The 21,596-nt window shown below is 43.0% G+C and overlaps 1 protein-coding gene and 1 pseudogene across 2 annotated transcripts; one reads left to right on the top strand and one right to left on the bottom strand.

The window, feature by feature from the left end:
* Window positions 1–420: 420 nt before the first annotated feature.
* Window positions 421–10,935, top strand: LOC136541362 (tetratricopeptide repeat protein SKI3-like). 2 transcript variants are annotated; one of them, XM_066533214.1, is made up of 23 exons: window positions 421–566; window positions 647–727; window positions 820–1,053; window positions 1,147–1,269; window positions 2,042–2,125; window positions 2,244–2,294; window positions 2,388–2,480; window positions 2,622–2,762; window positions 2,848–2,928; window positions 3,029–3,276; window positions 3,377–3,548; window positions 3,620–3,741; window positions 3,841–3,898; window positions 3,986–4,051; window positions 4,295–4,513; window positions 4,631–4,682; window positions 4,823–5,196; window positions 5,305–5,399; window positions 5,506–5,748; window positions 5,827–6,473; window positions 7,102–7,305; window positions 7,419–7,600; window positions 10,212–10,935. In XM_066533214.1, exons 1-23 carry the CDS (start codon window positions 555–557, stop codon window positions 10,890–10,892), a joined length of 4,263 nt encoding a protein of 1,420 aa, XP_066389311.1. In that variant the 5' UTR covers window positions 421–554; the 3' UTR covers window positions 10,893–10,935. The 2 variants fall into 2 exon arrangements, with proteins under 2 accessions (XP_066389311.1, XP_066389303.1); XM_066533206.1 differs by lacking the exon at window positions 10,212–10,935 and having other exon boundaries at window positions 3,847–3,898; window positions 7,419–7,850.
* Window positions 10,936–13,620: 2,685 nt separating this feature from the next.
* On the bottom strand, window positions 13,621–20,879 carry LOC136463195 (uncharacterized; annotated as a pseudogene).
* Window positions 20,880–21,596: the final 717 nt, after the last annotated feature.

Raw genomic sequence — 21,596 nt, 5'->3', positions numbered from 1 at the left:
CTTACTTGAGCTCTTCACTATCTGTATGTGCTTGTATTATGCGCCTTTATCGTTCTTATATTATATTAGACTAGTTAATAAATTTATTTAGTTTTAGATTGCAAAACTTTTAGTAGGTACGCATAAATAGAGAATACTAGATAAACTTTAAGTACACATCTTGCTAATTAGTTTTGTTTATTTAGCATGACATCAAGCAAAAGCCCTATATTAAGTTTTAGCAGCCGAATTCACCCGTTCCTCTTGAGCTGGCTACTCACGTTCCTTTTCGATGCCTGGTGCCCCGTTATCTCTCTTCTTTGACGATTTGCGTAGATAATTTATGTAGGACACAATTATTATAATTTAATCTCTATAGACTGTTTTTAGCACATTGCGGTGATAACAAGAGGAACCAAACTGGGAGTGGCTCCCCTAGCGCTAGCGGAGTCGACACTCGACAACAGCCAATTTATCGCCCTTCCGTCGCTTCGGCGGTTCGGCCCCTTTCCTCCACGCTCCGTTTCGCCGGCCGCCGCCGCCGCCGTCTCCCGCCGCGCTACCTCGCCGACGACATGCCCGAAACCGTACTCCGCTATATCTCTCTCACACTCTCCCGCCCCCCTCGCCTCACTTCTTACTGACCTGGTCTTCTATCCCCTCGCAGGCGGCGGAGACCAACCTCCGCAGGCAACTGGAGCAAACCCTCGCCGCCGAACCCTCCAGCCCACTCCACCACTACAACCTTGTAGGTTTCGTTGTCCACTGCATTGAGCCCGTGGTCGCGCCCGCGCTTCTCCGTTGCGCCTAATCACCTGCTGGTTGGTCGTGTGCGTGCAGGGCGTCTTCCTATGGGACCGCGCCGAGGCAGAGCAGGAGGGTGACGGGGAAGAGGCGCGGAAGCTTCGCACGGCAGCGTCGGAGCATTTTCTCGCGGCGGCCAAGCTGAACCCCAACGATGGCGTCCCCTTCAGATTCCTTGGCCACCACTACGCACGCGGTGGAGACAATCAACGAGCGGCCAAGTGCTACCAGCGTGCGGTGACCCTCAACCCTGATGACGCTGAGGCTGGGGTATGTGTATATTCATATGCCCAATGTATTCGTCCGTTTGCTTGTGCTGGGTTCTAATGTGTTTCCCCCCTTTATTTCTGGGGTATGGTGCAGGAGACGCTCTGTGACGTGCTAGATGTTGAGGGGAAGGAGAGTTTGGAGCTTGCTGTGTGCAAGGAGGCAGCTGGCAAGTCACCGCGTGCGTTCTGGGCTTTTCGGAGACTTGGCTACTTACAGGTAACTTGTATAGCAATTTCTTCAATGGACTATCTGTTGAAGTAAGAATTCCAATAGTATGTGTCATTAACAAAGCTCCCGACTAGATGTGTTATGTTAATGAATCTTACGGCTTCATTTTGCATTGGGTCAGAATCTACAGGTCCAAACCTGTCCAAGCCTAAACCCAATGATATTGGTTAAGGGCAACATTGGTTTGCAGTAATTAGTTAGATTTAACAAGGTTATGCAGAATGATGAAAATTGTTGAAATTTAACCTAATCTAGCCCCTTCAATGTTTAAATCTTATAGCAATTTCATCCATTGGTCATTGATGTTTCTTGTAGTTTATACAGAGGCAGTGTTCACTTCCATTCATTATGGCATTGATATCACCACCCCACAAAACCTTTATGTTAAGTTGTTAATGTTATTGCCTTTTAATAACTCAATTCTGTGGCTATCCTTTTAGATTAGCTGACAGATGAAATTAGATTGTGCAGGATAACATGACTCAGTTGGTCATTCACCATTAGTATAGCATTATTAAGTTAAAATCTGGATTGTGCTGGTCTTGAAAATATTTGAAAGGTTACATGCCTGGAGCAATATCTCTTATTATAACTTGTACTTGAGAAGTTGATCGCTTATTTTCTTTAAAAATTGCAAAAGTTTTTCTGTTGGAAGGAGATACTACTGCTAATATTTTAGGTGTGCAATTTGCTTTTGTTTGTGATAAGGCATTACAAATTTGTATATAGTGTGTATTGACATGAGTTGGTGAAAGGTTAGGTTCATCAGAGGAAATGGTCAGAGGCTATACAAAGCCTTCAGCATGCAATACGAGGTTACCCAACATGTGCAGATTTATGGGAGGTGGGTGCCTTTTCCCCACCATCAGTTTGCTCTTGCCAAGGTTCTTAGTGTAACTTATATGTGAGTGTTTTCAAGTTATCAGTTATTGAATTGAAACATTCCATATTTATGGCTACAGGCACTTGGTCTGGCATACCACCGTTTGGGCATGTTCACTGCAGCAGTAAAGGTTTGCAGTTTTCAGTTTTGAGCATACTTAATAACTGTTGCAGTGTGCTGTATTGAGCCTTCTCAATGTGCTTAATTCAGTTTTTGCCGGCAGTCATATGGACGAGCTATTGAACTTGATAGTTCCAGGGTCTTTGCATTGATAGAAAGTGGAAACATCCAGTTAATGCTTGGTTACTTTAGAAAGGTAGGAAGTTTCCTGCTTGCTTTTTTAACTATCTATTGTTCTGCTGGTACACATGACAGTGCATCCATTCAAAAATCTATTTAGCCCTTATCTCTTTCATTGTTAATACTATTTAATTTCTCTCTAAATACACAACACCAGGGAGTAGAGCAGTTTCGTTCTGCTTTGGAAATGGCTCCATGTAATCATTCGGCATACTTTGGCCTTGCTTCTGCATTGCTTGCATGGGCAAGGAATTGTGTAACTACTGGGGCCTTTGGTTGGGCTGCTAGTCTCTTGAAGGTATTTTGATCTGATAGTAGCTTTTTAAATATCATTGAATAGGCCATAGCTGTATAGCTTCACCATATAGATTGTTTTCTCATAGGAAGCTTCAGAAGCTTCCAGAATTTGTACTTCTTTGACTGGAAACCTTTCATGCGTCTGGAAATTGCATGGAGATGTTCAGGTATTTGATTTTTCATCATTTAAGTCTGCTTGTCATCTACTTATAATGTGAAGAGTTATAATATTATATTCTACCATATACCTTGCCTGCTTGGTGTCAGCTCGCACTTGCGAGATGCTTTCCATGGGTGGATGGGAAGACCAAAAGGGGCATGGATGCACAGATGTTCAAAGATTCTGTTCAAGAGTGGAGAAATACATGTTTGTCAGCAGCAAATGGTGCAAAACTCTCATATCAGCGTGCTTTGCATCTTACTCCCTGGGAAGCTAATGTTCACAATGATATGGCTATTTGTCTTGATCTAATTTGTTCCATGGATGACAACAACATACTCAACCCCAATGTTTGGTAGGTTTCTTTGTTGCATAGGCTAATACCATATTACTTTTCAGATGGTGTTTTGTGAATTGTCTAAGAGTATTATATTTTTTTCCTTTTTGTGCAACAGGGAGCTGCCAGAGAAAATGTCACTGGGTGCCTTGATGTTGGAACCAGTTAATAAGGATTTTTGGGTTACTTTGGGTTCAATGTCAAGTTATCTGGCTTTGAAGCAGCATTCTTTTATTAGGGCACTTCATCTCGATATGTCATTGTCTGAAGCTTGGGCATGCCTTGGAAAGGTACTGCTCTTAAAGCAACAGCTGATTTATATCTGCTACTAGTAGGGGGTATCTAATAGTTTGGCCTTCAGATTTACAGGCAGTCTGGTGATAAGCAATTGGCAAAACAAGCATTTGATCGAGCTCGAAGCATTGATCCTTCGTTGGCCTTGCCATGGGCTGGAATGTCGGCGGAAAATTATCACCAATCTGGGTACCCCTCACCTCTCATTTCATGGAAAAGGTTCCTATGCTGTGCTCTGAAAAATTAGTTACTCAAGCTGTTTTTTTCTATTTTCATGTGATTTTAAAGGAGCAGTCCTGTAAATGAATCTTTTGAAAGCTGCTTGAGGGCTGTGCAGATCCTACCTGTAAGTGCAATTTTTTTAGTATAACAATTTTCTGTTTTTTCTTCTCCAAGCTAGCCCTGATTTCATTCTATTATGTTCTTGCATTAGCTGCCAGAGTTCCAGATTGGTCTTGGAACAATTGCTGCCCGTTCTAGCAATCTTCTTTCACCTCAGGTATATATCCAGTTTTATATTCATGGCTGAGGCCCTTTTAGGTGGCAATGGTCTATTCAACTCGATGGCAATTTTTTTAGTTGGCCTTCATTCTTATATTCTAGATTATTTAACTGGTTGACACTAAGAGATACATGATGATTCGCTAAGTCATAAAGATATTTCTATTGCTTAATCTGCTACCTAAAACCTTAGTGCCTATGCTTAACAAATCAATTTCTTTATACTGGTTCGATTATGTAGGTATTGATGGCTGTAAGACAGTCTGTTCAGCGAGCACCTCATTACCCAGAGTCTCACAATTTAAATGGCTTGATTTCTGAAGTGCGATTAGATTTCCAGTCTGCAATCACATTTTACTTGCAAGCGAGATTTGCTTTAGGCATGATGTACAATTCCAAGTCAGACAATAGACAAGCTTTTGCTGATGTTTCAGTGAATCTTGCCCGTGCACTATGCAAGGTAAGAGTGTTAACGGTTACTTTACATCTGGTTTGATGAAGTTAAACACACTAAGCAGCTAAAATCATGGTGTTTTGGATGATACATCTGAGATTCTAATCATCACACTAATTGCAGGCTGGTCTTGCAACTGATGCAGCGCGGGAGTGTGAAGAGCTGAGATATCAAGGTATATTGTTTTTATTCCACTTAAGCAATGGAAGGGTTCCGTTCCCTAATTTGCCAGATAGCATTGACAGTAGATCCTTTCACAATATTTACCACATGCTATATAACATATAAACTAACAAGTAATCCTAAATTTTCTAGGACTGTTGAGTGTTGATGGATTGCAGATATATGCTCTGGCATTGTGGAAAATTGGCCAAAGCAAGGAAGCTCTTTCTGTATCTAGAAGCTTGGCTGAAAATTTAAGTGGTATAAAGGCGGAGAGTGCAACTGCAGCTTGGGGATTCATATGCACCTTGACATATGGAATTTCTGGGAAGGACTCTGCAGCTGCCATCATTCACAAGCTTCCTGGTCAGCTCAATTACAACTCACAGTTGAAATTCATTATCTCCGCATTGGATGCTTTGCATCCAACCAAGCGTCTCCAGCTGCCTCAGTTGAATATGCCTCCTAAGCGTACAGCTTATGAAGTGATGAGTGAAGTACACTCGAATATTGCTCTTGGGAAGGCTGTAAGTATTCTAAAATACTGGTGTTCTATGTTTCTATGGAAAACTAGTTTATTTTGACTTTTGAGTACATGCTTGATGTACTAATATATATAAAAAATATCCTTTTAGATTGGTGCGGAATTTGACAAGCCTCTGAAGGTTGATGGTAGTTTGTCTTACCTGAAAAAAGTTCTGCACATGTATCCGGACTGCAGTTTAGTGAGGTAATTTTCTTGCTTGGAATGGTCATATCAGGTGTTCAAAAGGTTACTAAACTTGAGGCTTGAGTCAAAATATTGCTCACCATTTTCTCTTTTCTTCATGCTGCAGAAACCAACTTGGATCCCTGCTGCTGTGGAGTGGAGATTGGATGGCTTCTCATAAAGCAATAAGGGTTACCTCTCTGTCGTCACATGGACACACATCCAGTTTGGGCCTAAGATCACCACATCATGTTCAAGCCTGTGCAATGGTTTCTTGCTATGCTACCTGCCCCACTTACACAAAGTTCTCTTTCGCAACATGTGAACACCAGTACCTAAGTGGACCTGATGCAATACACCACCTGCAAAGGTATATATTCTACTTGTTGCATTGACAATGTATGCCTTTGGTAGGAGAGCTATTCATGTTCTTTTTTGCCCTCTCAAGGTGGGTTCATTGTGAACCATGGAACCAAGACGCACGCTACCTGCTTGTGCTTGCCATTTTCCAAAAAGCACGGGAAGAGAAGTACCCCAAACATATCTGTGTTATTCTGAAGAAGCTCATTATGCAAGTGTTGTCCAATATTAGCAATCCACATGAGAAAGAAGCTATGCAGTATGAGGTGTTCTTGCTACTTCTTTTGTCATCGGAGGTCTGTTTGCAATCTTTAGACTATGAAAATTGCATTGCCCAAGCTAAAGAAGCCCTAAGAACCACCCCATCAAGCCGTGTGGATACTTTTTTTGCACACTTGCAACTGTGTCGGGCCTATGCGGTGCAAGGGGATCTTTTGAACTCCAGGAACGAGTACTTGGAATGCTTGAGAAACCATACAAATACTGAGATTGGCTGGGTAATGCTGAAGCAACTTGAATCTGCATGTTCATTGGAGGGCTCTTCTGATGAAATAGATATAAATCTGCGTGAATGCGTTAAAAGAAATGGTAGCGACTCATCGAAATGGGCATCCCTTTTCAATCTGGCGTGTGCTCAGTGCTTTCTGTGGGATGTAAACTTTGAAAGCGCTGAAAAAGCTCTTGCTCAGGCATGCACTCAAGTAGATCCGGATAGCTGCATTTTGTTCCTTAATGGTTAGCCGCTTTCTTCTCACATAGCTCATTAGTCGTCAAGGATTCTTTAAAACCCTTTGCTGTTTATGGTATGAAGTTGCACCGTGAACCTGGTTGTTTTCTTCTCTCCAGTAGAATCCAGGAATAAACTTGGTTGCTTTCTTCCCTCCAGTAGAATCCACGAATAAACTTGGTTGTTTTCTTCTCTCCAGTAGAATCCAGGAATAAACTTGGTTGCTTTCTTCCCTCCAGCAGAATCCAGGAATAAACTTGGTTGTTTTCTTCTCTCCAGTAGAATCCAGGAATAAACTGGGTTCTTATCAGATCAACAAACTTTCTGCCAGTCTTATTCATGTTGATATGTAATACATTCCTTGCACTGGTTATTGAATGGTACTAACTGTTCATTATGCTAATAGTGAATTAAGGAAAAAATGTGCTTGGATGGTACTTTCTTGATAATTTATTTTGTGGAATTAAATTGATCAAATCTTTTAAGGACGCCGTGTGAAGAACGCTGCTTCTAATTTTAGACTTTCCCTGCACGGTCTGAGAGTACTAGTCTATAATAGGCCTGATTAATTACTAATTATGAAATATTCCTGTTTTATGTAATTTAATTTTGTACTGAATGAAACATCACTGATAGGTGCAACCTGTATGGAAATTGCCCGGAGGTTTGTAGCTCCTCAATTTATATCTCGTGCAGCTTCCAGCCTCAGAAAGGCCCAGCAGAAATCACATGCTTCATTACCTCTCGTGTCACTGCTACTGGCTCAAGCTGAGGGCAGCCTTGGCTCCAAAACCAAGTGGGAGAAAAACCTTCGCCTGGAATGGTTCTCATGGCCCCCAGGTACGAATTGAACCAGCCAGCCTTCGAATGAATACTATTGAGTTTTCAGTCAGCTGTTTGGTTTCAGTCTCAATGCCTTTTCTTTCTTTTTTTTCCCCGGTTTGGTTGTGCAGAACTGAGGCCTGCAGAGGTGTACTTCCAAATGCATCTGCTGGCGAGGCAGTCGGCTGCAGCGGTTTCTCAGCAGAACCAGCTGGCGGAGACGACGCAGAGCCCCGAGTTGTGGTTGCTTCGGGCGATTCACCTGAACCCGTCCTGCCCCAGGTACTGGAAGGCTCTGCTGCAACAAATGGATGTGTAACCTTTTGTATCATAGGTATCTTTGTATCATAATAGGTATCATCCAGGCGCATTCTAGCGGGTGATTTATTTGGCTGAGATTGCTGGGACGCTGGCGATACGTTTGTGCCTCGTGGTAAGGCTTCGCGTTGGGACTTGGGATAGTTTGCATTTGCCCTGTGCTTTGTCCTTTCCGAAATGATATTACTGGAGCTTGTAGGATTATTTGTCTTTCCGAAATGACATTACTGGAGCTTGTAGGATTATTTTGTCGATGTGTCTTTGTTAATTGCTATAACCTTCAGTTTGCTGGAACCAATACACCTGATCTCATGCTAGCTACTCGTTAATTGGTAGTGAGCCGGAGAGGCAAAGTTCCAGGTGCGTATCGCCCATGCACAACTCTAATTAAAGTGCGCCCTAAAAATACTCTATTTAATGTGAATCTAGCTCCACCCTCCCATCGGAAATAAAAGTTTTTGCTTTCCCTAATAATATATTAGCTTAAATGAAAGTAATTATTGCATTATACAAATATTTTTCATGATGAATATAGCAATGCTAATCTTGTGTCGCTAGTTGTCTTGGGGTAACCTAATTTTGCTTTTAGGTTAGAGAGGAAGCCATACCAACTGGGAACTGAACACTTAGGCGTGTTTGGTTGGTGCCGCTGCATACCACACCGCAGTTGTGTCCGCACCAAAACTGCAGCGACCAAATCGTCCGCCGCAAGTGCAGCAGCTTTTGGTGCACAAATTGAACTAAAACGCGATGGCTAGACTGCGATGTCGCAAGTTTGGAAAGGAACCAAAAGCATGCCGGAACTTGGGTGCTGAAGCTGCAGCGTAGTGCGGTAAGTTGGAGTACACAACCAAATGCGCCCTGGCTATGTCTGACAAAGTTTTTCCCTAACTGGCTTCACCAGAAAGGTGGAGAAGTTTTTTTTAATAAGTAAATAAAGATCACAATTATTACATCGGGTTGATATAATAATCATGAACTCACATCTGGCCTCTGCATAAAACACACAACCTAAACAAAATAAAGAGAGGCTGACACTAAGGACTATCAATCCTAAAATTAGATCATCTAAGTGTCCAGGAGAAAAAAAATTGTAACCGATAATTCAAAATGGGGAGCCAATGAATAACCAAATGTACCACCTAGAAAGGATAATGGTCACACTTCTTTTTAAATACAAAATCATCCTGTAAGGAAAAACCGTTTTTCTCTTCTAGAGCTTTGTAACTAGTGATTTTTTTTTAAATACGAAATCATCTATAGTTTTTTTTTTGTCTCTTCTAGAGCTTTGTAACTAGCTTCACTAGGAAGCTAGAGAATCCATGTTTAGGTGGCTTCGTCCAATCATCTATGTAATTAAAAAAAAACCTTTGTAGAGCTTTCTCACGAAGTCGTTTTAAGTTAGAGTCTTTCTGGCACAGCTTTGACTCTAGCTCTAGCCTTTTGCAGCTTTTGCTACGGAGCCGTGCCAAACAACTATTAAAAAAGGCTTCTTGCAAAGAACCTAAAAGAGCTAGAACCGATTTTTAACTAAAGAACTAGAGCTGCAAAATTATGGCTTCTCTTGACTTGTCCTCATAAATTTTACACAAGTTTTTATTAAACTATCACTGAAGCTATTTTTGTTAAATCTTTTCTGAAACGACTTTAATTTCACCGAAGTTGCTTCACAAGAGAAACTGAAGCTGAAGTCGTTTTTAGAAAGAGACCCAATCCTGTCAAATTGGCTCTCAACATTTGATAGAGCTTCCTAAAAAAGGTTGGAAACGACCAACTAAAGTTCCTTAGGAAACCTAGCAACCTCCAAGAGCAGACGAGCTCCTTGTTTTCGATGGAAGCGGGTCATGTGCCATCAACATTTTCTTGGGCAATATAAAGCATTTGAAGCAACTCTGAAAGACTCTTAAAAAACTTTAATGCCCTTTCATACTAATAGAAATAGATATTTTAGCGAAAAATTCTCTTCAAAATGTATAGAGAATGTAATTGGTTCTTTAAAATGTCAAACGAGTTATAAAAGTTATTGAAGGGCAAATTTTATTTGAATGATGGCTCTCCAAGGAGAAACTACAGATTGAATTTATATGAGAGAAAAAGAACAAGCTAGCGAGCCCAACCACAGCAAAACACGCCTAGAAACACGTAGCCTCTTTGTCAGTTGTTTAGGCGACGGCGTGGAGCTCTGCAGACTGCGCTGTTGAGCTGTTCTCCCAGGCCGGTAAAATAATTGATCCCAAATCCCTCCCACTCAGCCGTCAGCCCACGCGGCGCTCCGCCGCTTGCCCGGCCACCGCGGCGCGCCACACGTCCTCCGCTCCCGCGCCAGCCTCCTTCGTCTAAACTTCGCCGCTATCGCGAGCCCGAACGCCTCCTTCGCTCAACAGTCACCCACAGCTTCCAGCATCCAGCCAAGCGGCCCAAGCCCGCGCGCCGCTCACGCTCTCAGCACCTCAGCTCGCCAGGTCATGTCAGGCGGCGTCGGCCCGACGGCGGGGGGCGGCATCACGCTGCCGTCCATGGGCGCGCCCCCGCCGCCGCCGCACCCGACGCCCACCTCGCCCACGGCGCGCCCGCACCACCACTACTACCTCTTCTCCATCAAGCAGCTCAACACGCTGGGCGTGGCGGCCGTGCTGGCCTTCTCCACCACGGTCCCGCTGTCGGAGATCGCCTTCGCGGTGCTCCTCCTCCCCTACCTCCTCGTCCTCGCCCGGCTCGCCTTCCCGCAGCGCCCAGGCAAGCCCAACCCGGCCGCGCCCGTCTTCCCGGGCGCCGGTGGGCGGCTCACCCTCGCCGTGCACACCGCGGTGGGCTTCGTCGTCGGCGCCGCTCTCCCGGCGCTCTACATCCTCGACGGCCCCCGGGCCGAGGACACGGCGGGTGTCGCCGCCGCGGCCCCGCACGCGTTCCTCCTCTCCGCGCAGTTGTTCACGGAGGGCATCGCCGCCGCGTGGCCCGGCACGTTCTCGCTCCCCGTCAGGGCCGCCATGCCTGTGATGTACAGCGCGCGCCAGATGTTCGCGGCGTCCGAGTGGCTGCGCGAGGAGATGCAGGAGCGCGACGACCTCGTGCGTGGCCCGCCCGTGCCGCCGCGGCGGGTGGTGGCCAGCAGGGCGCTCGCGGCCGCCAACCTGGCGTTTTGGGGGTTCAACCTCTTCGCGTTCCTGCTGCCCTTCTACCTGCCCAGGGCGCTCAGGAGGTACTACCTCGGCAGCGACCATGAGGATGACGGCGGCGCACACGCGCACTTGAAGCAGCAGCAGGGTGAAGGGAAGAAGGATTCGTAGATCAGGCTAAGGGGGTGTTTGGTTGCTTCCACCGGATTTTAGTCCACGTGTTATCGAATGTTTAGTCAGATGTATGGGGTATTAAATATAGACAAAAAAAAATAACTAATTATACATATTGCGACTAATTTACGAGAAAATTTTTAAGCCTAATTAGTCCATGATTTGACAATGTGGTGCTACAGTAAATATGTGCTAATGACGGGTTAATTAGGCTTAATAGATTCGTCTCGTAAATTAGTCTCCATCTGTGTAATTAGTTTTTTAATTAACTCTTATTTAGTCATCCTAATTAACATCCGAACATCCGATGTAACACGAACTAAACTTTAAACTTTAGTCCCTGAATCAAACAGCCCCTGACGTGTGTGATTACTGATTAGTAGCGGAACAAGCTGTACTACCTGTCTGTCTCTGTGCCCTTCATTATGCCAGTAGTTATCTGGTTTGATGCATGCCAAACTTTTTTGCTCCATGTTATTACCAGCAGAGTAACGCTTACAAACCGCTGGTAATAACTTCTACTACTATCAACAATTTTATTCCATGAAACTATCTATAATTTGTTTTTTAATAAAGGATAAAAATCCAGCTTCATGTACACATAGTAGAATATGGCCATTTATTACATACAACTTGAACCCAAGGTCCAAGCACAAACGGGTCCAAGCTGGATTTACACAAACAAAAGAAAACACTAATGAAGATTAATCCGACAAGTAGATAACTATCCAAACGATAAAAAACGCAGCGCACACTATGTAAAAAAACCACATCACATACGCGCGTTAAGAGACATTATAGTCTATAATAAGATCTTATTACAGATGCGCTTTTTATAGACGCGCAAAAAACACGTATGTAATAAGGTACTAATGCAGACACGTCTTATGTACAAGCGTCGGTCTGAAATGAACTGAACATACGTCTGTACCAAAAGTTATTTCCGACACGTGTTACATAAAAGCGTCTGTAGGTTTTCAAATGCTACAGACACGTGTTGTGTCTAAGCGAATGTAGTACAATAAATACTACATACACGCTATGTCACAACGCGTCTAAAGAGTTTAAAAATATTGCAGACGTGTGTTGTAACAAGTCGTCTATAGACTTTTAGAAAACTACAGACGTGACTTCTTAAAACGCGTATGCGGACTTTCAGAATACCATAGATGCTCATTCTCTCAGCGTGTCTATAGAGTTTCAGAATACTATAGACGCTCTTTCGTTACATTCGTCTGCATTACGAAGAATACTACAGACGTGTATACTTAGCGTATATCTGTAGTATTTATTTACCACAGACGCGTCCATCTGCAACCTACACATGTCTGCCCAAAGCAGACCACTGATATCACAATTAATATAATCAGACCTACAGATCTCACAAAAATGACATCACATTTTAAAATTGTTCACTTAATAAAAACAAATAAAATTGTCACCGCTGTGTTCATCACATAAACAAATTAAACAGATTCACAGTAGCTCAAACCAAACAGATTACGCTCCCAAATACCCATACAAAGTCCTGTGCATATGATTTCAATGCATCTAAACAGCTGCTTTATGAAACTCGTCTTTTTGGTCGATGATCTGCGACACAATGAACATGGCAATCTTCTCTCTGATGTCCTCTAAGTTGATTCGAGTGGTTAGCACTTCAAATTCCTGTAATGTAGCCATAAGATGATACTTAATTAGTTTAACGTGCATTGAAACATACATCTAAATACTATGAAAAAGGCTATTTATCTAGCACATAACTATATATTCAGACTAATATATACGCAGCGATGATAGCAGCAGCACATTAACTATGCACAAGGCTATTCCAGCAGCAGCAGCAGCAGTAAACATCAGCAGCAAACATCAACTTAGAGATTGTTATGGCGTCCTCAACGGGATGAAAGAAATTGCTAGCGACTTAAGCACCAAAAACAATAAAAAAGGACATCGAAGTGCGAGACTAGATATTATTCCCTCTTGTCCTCTGTCTTCCTTCTGTCTAATAAAATCTCATTAGACTATCACTTTAGTCACCTTTGGGACACCCTTAAGTTTAGTCTCCTTACTTCAGTTTAGGCTCATCCAAGTTGTTCAGTTGACTTAGGTTCTTCTCAAAAATATTTCCTACGTGTTACTTACCTATTTAGATGCATGTTACCTACTTAGCTACATAAACACACATACACAGCCTAGCTGGTAGTGGTTAAACAACAGAATAAGGTGGCTACACTTTCTCCTAGACAAATGTATAGTACCATCCAGATCGGACCCAGCCAAAAGATATGGATGCTGAGCCTTGGAGTTTTTAGCATTGGAGGATCCTAGTGTCACAATCAATGTCAAACAACAACTAATAAGTAAATATATATCTATCGTACCTCAAGAGAATCCAATTTGGTCTGTCCCATCGCAAGCATCAAGTTGTGGGCCGTATAGAACCCACAAGTGTTGTTCAGACCTTGCTGCTGGCACTGCAAACATATCAAACACATGGTAAGCTAGGGAATTGAAACACAAATTTGATCACATTTGGAAGTGAAGCACTACTTACTGCAAAATTGGTGGCATGGGTCAACTTAACATTTTTCTGCCTGTTCTTCGCTTTGGGTATGGATTTGCCAAAAGCCCTACATAGACATGAGTTGTTGTCACATTTTTTTGACTTTGAATAACATAATTAAAAAAGAAACACATGTGTCAATAGTAGGTTAGAAAACACTCACTCATCTATCATAGATTTCAACCCACTCAAATCTGTCTTCCTGCCTCTATTGAAGTTGAGGTACAAGACCTTTTGCCACTTGGGAATGATGATGACAGCAATCTAGTGCACACCATAGTTATGCGCAAACATCACATTGTCTTTCTTGGCATGTTTCTTTAGGCTTTTTCCAGATACGACACGCTAAAACATCTACCCCTGGTCATGCTGTCTATTGACAATGGATCTGGATCAAGAAGGCCAACCTGCACAGACATGTCTCTAGCTTCTACAATCAGGCATCTAGGAATAAAGTAACATACAAAAGCAATTTAGCAAGGAAATATATGAAGAGCATCCCTACGCAACAATGAATGAGTCTAAAATATAAGAAATTGTACTTACAGTGTCAAGTAGCGAAGAATGGACATATCCAATGCATCTAGTGTGAAGAGGTCAAACAAATCATCTAATCCCACAATGAAAGGCTCAGTTTCTAAATCATGCCTAAAATGTTGGCACTTGAACATACCGACTATCCCATCCGTTCTATTCTCTACACATGCTTTCATGTAGTAGGCATGAAGAGCAACACACCCAAGTCCTACCTTCTCAACATCTATTGCTGATAGAATTGGCTGTCCAAATTGGAACTTAGGGTTGGCCTTTATCCGTAAAGTTCCAACAGGGGCACTCTTAGATGGTTTGGTGGGTTACGCCTCCTGCTGCTTATGCTTGCCACCCACCTGTTGTTCTGTCACTCTTGGCTTTTCTAGGGGCTAACGAAGGTGTCGTTGTAGCATGTGAGGACTTAGTTGGCTTGTCTTCAACAGTGGCACTCTTCGCTTTCCCATCTTGTGAGGATGAAACATTGGCTACCACAAGGTCCTTTAGATTGCTTTTGGCTGACCCATCATGGCCATGCAGTGGTCTTGGTGATCTTTGAGAAGAGAGCACCTTCGGTGATACCACAATGCAACCCCTACTCCACTGGACCCTCTTGAATAGAGCCTCTCCAAGATTTGTTATCTCACCACTTGGGGGTGGATTCAGCACAATGCCCTCATGTTCCGGATATACAAAATCAATATGTACAATGACATATCCATCCTGTACTAGAAGTGAATATAGCTCATTTTGCTTTGGGAATACACGACCTGTTGCTACTACCTCCATTTTACCTCTAGGTTTGATTACAAGTGTACACGTTGTTGGCTCTGTAAGAAGGTCCACGGCATTCGGATCTAGAATTCCACCAAGTCCATCCAACTGTGCATTGTAGACTGCATCTGAGGCTAAGGCACAGCTGCTCTACCGACCACCTACAGAGGTAGGGGTGTTGGAAGGTGACCTCAAAGGCACTCCTTGTTCACGCAGCATGTCCATGATATCCTTAGTGACCTTCGTGGTAACTTCTTGTGTCACTTGGCTCATAACTTCTTCTTTAATGGCTTCTACATCCACATTTGAACGCCTCCTCTTTCTGTACATGCTGGTGCAATTCAACCAATACTTCGACCCATAGTAAATAGACATACCACGCATGTGCCCTGTCTATTCTGGTTAGCCCAAGACCTCTGTGAGCACATCTCTTTCGCTGACCAAAGTGATCCCTAAAGCCTAAAGTTTTGCTTCCTTCTCTAAAATTTGTCGAGCGACACTCTCAGCTGTTTCTGTCGCCCAACGAATCTCAGCAGTACCTTCTGAAATAACTAATGTACTCTGTGCATGCAGCCAATTCCTAGGGCGACCAGGAGGATATTTGTCCCAAGGATTACTTATGCCTGCGATGACTAATTCCCTGTCCTCCTGCTCCCACTTTTTGGCCATCCCAGCATACCCTCTTGTCCTCAGGCAGTGGTCATGCTTGTTCCTCTCCCTAAGCTTCTTGTATTTCTCACTTGTTTCCTTTGCTTCTTCGCTCTCCTTTAGTTCCACAAATTTTGCCCAATCTTGACGTAGAATGTATGTGTGCTTCACCGTGGCATCCAACCCTTTCTTGACGAAACAACGTACTAGCTCACTTTTGTGGGTTCTCCAACTTTTGGCTACCATCTGCATCATCATCTTAAACGCCCTATCCTTCAATGCAACTAGAAACTCCAATCTAGGCTGGACACACTCATCAAATAATGACCACTTGTCCTCTTCACTTAGGTCATTGAATGAAGCCAAGATCAAGGATATCCTTTGTCTAGCAATCAGACCAGCAAGCTTCCTCATTCTTATCTAGGCCTTCTTCTCAGTGGGCATCTGAAAGCTCTAGTTTGGTTTTGGTTAATTGATGAAACCCTAAGTGCTAACCTAGTTTATCAAGATGATTATGAGATAGGTAGCACTACTCCAAGTGATGAAGCAATGGTGAAGATCATGACAATGGTGATGGCATGGTGATGGTCAAATGCTTAAACTTGGAAAAGAAGAAAGAGAAAAACAAAAGGCTCAAGGCAAAGGTATAAAATATAGGAGCCATTTTGTTTTAGTGATTAAGACACTTAGTGAGTATGATCACATTTAGGATAGATAGCCATACTATTAAGAGGAGTGAAACTCGTATCGAAATACGGTTATCAAAGTGCCACTAGATGCTCTAATTCATTGCATATGCATTTAGGATCTAGTGGAGTACTAACACCCTTGAAAATGTTTGTGAAAATATACTAACACATGTGCACAAGGTGATACACTTGGTGGTTGGCACATTGGAGCAAGGGTGAAGAAGTTAGAAGTGAAAACGAGTTGATCGCAAAGACGCTGGCGTCGGTCAACTGACCGGACGCTGGGTCTGAAAGCACCGGACGCTAGCAGCGTGCATCCAGCCAAACTGACAGGTCTACACAGTACCTAGGGTATTGTACCGGACGCTGGTCTGTGTCTGGTCAAGGTGGACCAAACGCGTCCGGTCGAAAAATACGCCTTGGGGAGTTTACTGGAAATGACCGGACGCTGGGGCTTCAGCGTCCAGTCAGTTTTGCCGGAGCGTCCGGTCAGCTTCGTAGCCATTAAAATCTGATGAACATCGTTTGAAGCTAGTGATGCGTGGCGTCCATCGGACGACCGGACGCTGAGGGCCAGCGTCCGGTCAAGTCTGACCGGAGCGTCTAGTCAGCCCGCAGTGTGCCCAGTGAAGGGGTACAACGGCTCTATTTCGTGGGGGCTTCTATTTAAGCCCTATGACCGGCTCAAGCTCACTCTCTTGCACATTTTCATTGACATAGCAACCTTGTGAGTTTAGCCAAAGCACTCCCACTCATCTCCATCTTTGATTCATCATCTTTGTGAGATTGGGAGAGAATCCAAGTGCATCGCTTGAGTGATTGCATCTAGAGGCACTTGATATTTATGTTGCGCTGCGGATTTCGCTTGTTACTCTTGGTGGTTGCCACCACCTAGACGGCTCGGTGCAGCGGTGGAGGATCGGCACGAGTTGGTGATTATTCGTGGCTGTCTCCGGTGATTGTGAGGGGAGTTGTATCTTTCCCGGCGGAGCGCCGAAAGGTAACTCTAGTAAATTGCTCGTGTCATTGAGTTACCTCACTTGTGGGTCGGTTCTTGCGGTGTTGAATTGTGTGGACGAGGTTTATGAAACACCTCTTAGCCGCCGAACCAACAAGTGTTGGTCGACACAATGGGGACGTAGCGTGTTGGCAAGCACGTGAACCTCGGGAGAAAATTGATTGTCTCTTGTCTTTGGCATTCTTCCGGTGATTGGCTATATATTCTTCTTGTGATTGGTTCATCCCCTACACGTCGGTATAATCACCCTACTCACTTATTTATATTCTTGCAAACTAGTTGATACAAGCTCTTTAGTATAATTAGAATTGAGAGCTTGCTTTATTATTTACATTCATCTAGTTGAACTCTTTAGAGTAGCAAGTTTGAGAGCTCTTAGTGAGTAATTACATTGGAAGTTGTGTGCCTAAGTAATCATTGCAACTAGAATTGTTGGATATGTGGCTTGCAACCCTTGTAGAGCTAGAGCAAGTTTGCATTACGCTATTTGTCATACTAATCAAATTGCTCTAGTTGATTTGTAGATTTTTAAATAGGATATTCACCCCCCCTCTAGCCATATTAGGACCTTTCAGCATCCCAGCTGGAGTAAGCTCTGTGACAACTATAGTGTCCTTTGGCCACTGTGTCACTGTCCTCTTTCTACGGCGGCAACGTGGAGGTTCAGATGGATGCCCCTCTTCAGTAACATCTCTCTCCTCCCCCTCTACAGTAACATCTATATGTTATTCCTCTGCACTAGCATCTCTCTCTTCCTCCTCTGCACCTGTTTCATCGTCGGTTGATGATTCACGTTCCTTATCAGCCAATAAAAATAAATTTCAGTAAGGTTAATTAGTGACCGGCGTAAAGCTCTGCCATCTAACAGTAAGTAGTGTTAGTATATCAAAGCTAAATCTTACCATTCTAATAGGGATCTGTATGTAGTCAACGGCTAGCACTCACAAGACACAACTAACACCAATGATCAGCCTTTGTTCGTTGCCAGATTCCTAGAAATAGCAAGTAAAAGGAGTAACTTAGTAGTGCAACAGTGGTAGTAGTGTACTTGGTAAAAGAAAATAACCTATCCAGAAATCTCTGTGTCTATTATCTAAATGGACAGTTTGTCCCTATAACAGAATAGAATTTTCCTAGTCTGACCAATAAAAGCAGACATGCTACCCCACCTAAGTTATTAGTTCGGTTGTTTTACTATCCACATAAAGCAGGAACATTTCGATCAGACGAAACTGAACTTATTGATAACAAGAGCTTAGACTTCATTATATGGTATATCTAATACTAAGATAGCAAATCCAAACTGTCTATAGGATTGGCAAAGTGTTCCTATGGACCAATTGATATCTCCTTTGTGTTCATAAATAACACGGAAGTAAGATAACCAAATTAATAAGCACCAAACTAGAATTAAAGAACAACCTAACACAAATATGGGTTACTCCAAACAAGAGTAAGTTCAATAATGACTGCACTTTGGACATTTGTTCTTAAGTCTAATAAACAAAACTAACTCATTAATCTTTTAAACATGAACCCTCTAAATGAAGACGTGAGACGTGCAGCATAAATACTCCAAATATCACTCATAAACAATATATGAAGCGATATGGTCATGCCTTTGAAGGCACACCTACAACTATGTATATAAGAATTTACATATAAGTTACAAAAACAGAGCATGACAATATCACCTCAGTTGCCGTCGGTTTGGATATCCAAGCACATGGTTGTAAACTTTTAGAGCACAAGGATGGACATAATACATAAATGTATAAGCAATGTTTATAACGATAATATAAGTATAAGCTAGATCACAAGGGTCAAAATATTAAATTATTGACCAAAAGAATCACAACTATGCCTATTAAGGCTAGAACAAGTGTTGAGCAAGAAGTACAAGTTAGATGCCAACATATAATAATTTTACTATTATAAGTGAAATCTCAAGATATATATGCAGACACCATATAGTACTTTATTAGAGCACATATATATAGCAGCTTTTCAATAAGCTTAATTCATATGATTAAAGTTGGAAATATAATAATGCACTGAAGAAATATAGCTACTTTGTTATCTACTGAATTGTTACAGCTTGTAAGAATTTATCAAATCCATGAAAAAATATAGCTACTTGATTGTTACAACTTGAGATAAATCATCAGCAATAGCTAACTCATGAATAGGATGTTTCCTAAAGCTAAATATAGCTATTAATTATTAATTGCTCTCAGTTGTGATAGTGATAGCAGCTAGCACCTAGCAGCTAGCAGTAGAATGCCTGTACTCCCAATAATAGCAACATAAGATCTACCAAAATATTACTTAATCTGCCACTTCTAGTATGCATACTCTGTAAATTTTATACACTGAAGAACGAGGAAGGCAAAAAAGATAGAAGAATCAACAAGACTCAGACGACGCAGAGCAACATAAGCAAAGTCAACAGACTAATGGCTAAGCTAAGCGGTGGGAACACAACTAACCGATTGCTATGTCTGTGTGTGGCTGCTGGCCTTTCTGGGCCCTAGCCAGTCATTGGTGACTCAGTCACTAGCAGATACAGATCTAGCGCAGGGACAGGGAGACATGCAGGGACAGAGAGCGGAGTAGTAGAGACTTGTGCAAATCACAGAGACAGGGGGGGGGCCTGAGCCCAACTTGGCCCCTATTCCTACTAGTACCTGCCACTCCAACTACTCATGTATTAGTTTCAGTTCAGTGCTCAACTGCTACTTGTAGTATTGTGATGTGCATTCTAAACATAAAGCTCACAAAGCATTGGCCTTAGCCTAACCAACCTCTCGATACAAAGCTTTTTGATATAAATTTATTTACGGCACCACGAACATGTTTCCTGGCAGCAGCAGCATGATTTAATTGTAACAAAGGAGAAAGCTATTTCATTATGTAAAGAAACTATAAGAGACATATTATCAGCTCTTTCACAGACCACAGAAAAATAATTGCTCCTTCATTTTTAGTAAACTACTAGTAAAATAATTTCCTGCCTACTATGAATAACAGTACTATGGTTTCAGGCAATTAAAAACTAGAGTGAGCAACCTAACATACTTCAGGCTAATAGCAGATCATCACTATTGTTCGTATGGTAGCTGACGGCTTATTTGAACAACAAACCAGATGATAATCCATATTGAAAGAACAAAGAATAGAGGGAAAGAAGTCTAATACCTGCGGCGTTGACCTTGGAGTAGTGGTGGCGGCAGCGCAACCCTAGGCACCTAGAGGCGAGCTTGGAGTGGTGGCGGGGCACCCAACGGCGGGGTCCTATCACGCGAAGAGGTCGAGGTCGGAAGGGCTTGAGGAGGGGATGTTGGGCCTCCACCAGCACCTCCTCGCCAGATCAGGTCGCCTCCTAGCCAGAACTGACCTCCTTGGCTGACATTCGTCGGGGAGTGTGGCTAGAGGATGGTGGCGAATGGAGTTGGAGACAGAGACGGGCGTACGGTGGCGCGTGGATGGTGATGGTGGTTGTGGTATGCGGCGACGGTGACGGTGGTTAACGGCGGGCAGCCGTGCGATGGCGAAGGATGACGTGCAGATGTGCTTGGACACCGATGGAACTGTGGAACCCTAGAATCACCGATGCGGGGACTTGGACAAAAAAATGTGCTAAAGGAAAAAAGAAAAAGGATGAAGACGCATCTGTAATAATAAAAAAATGAGCAAAAAATTGTGTTACCGCCTGGGATCAAACCTGATACCTTTGGGTCCACAAGTTGGTGTGTTACCATTGCGCTATGTTCATGAGTTCAAACAAGTGACGGTTTTAATTGTAAAAAAGTGAAAATAATAACACGCGTCTGTGAGAATAAAAAAAATATATTATCCCTCTCTATAGCTGCTTCTCTCGCTCTCTCCCTGCTCCTCTCGCTCTCTCCCCCCTCTGCTGTTGCCTACACCCTCCACTATTGATCTCCTCCATGGCGCAGCACATCGGCCCGGGCCTGAATCAATGCATGCTTAACCTCCCTCTCATCATATGCTCGGATTGCAGGCGGTGGAGGGTGGTGTGGTGGGTTTCAACGTAGGAGCACAGCCGAAATCAAGTTTTTTACTGTTGCCCCTTCCATAAGGTAAGTTAGGGTTTTGAAAGTTTGATTCTTGGTTGTTGTTGAGCTGCATCTGGATCTTGATTTCATTTTGGCTTCAGAGGAATTCGGGCTGTCCTTTTTTCTTCTGGGAAGATGAATATGAGGAGCATCTAAAGATGCTGGCCAGGCAAGGACAGTTGTCTGCATTGTTGGCTGGTGATGGAGAGCAGAGCACTAGAGGTCCCAAAGTGGAGGCAGTAGATCCTACCGAAGAAGTCAAAGCAGTTGCAGAAGAGGTCAATGGTGACCTGAAACTTGATATGTGTCAGTTGAAGCTGGAGATGTGTGAGATGAAGGTCCAGCTTTGTGAAATGATGGTCAAGATCCTAGAAGTGAAGGAAGAGATCAAGGAAGAGA

This window comes from Miscanthus floridulus, chromosome 1 (assembly GCF_019320115.1).
Source record: "Miscanthus floridulus cultivar M001 chromosome 1, ASM1932011v1, whole genome shotgun sequence".
NCBI classification, from domain to species: Eukaryota; Viridiplantae; Streptophyta; class Magnoliopsida; order Poales; family Poaceae; genus Miscanthus; species Miscanthus floridulus.
The sequence above is the reverse complement of the archived record's forward strand: the minus strand, read 5'-3'. Positions and strand labels throughout refer to the sequence as shown.

Bases quoted from the DNA above. Each gene is read 5' to 3' on its own strand.
- LOC136541362 (XM_066533214.1), top strand. The intron at 3,277-3,376 runs GTAGGTTTCTTT...TTTGTGCAACAG, and splicing joins ATACTCAACCCCAATGTTTG to GGAGCTGCCAGAGAAAATGT. The intron at 7,306-7,418 runs GTACGAATTGAA...TTGGTTGTGCAG, and splicing joins ATGGTTCTCATGGCCCCCAG to AACTGAGGCCTGCAGAGGTG.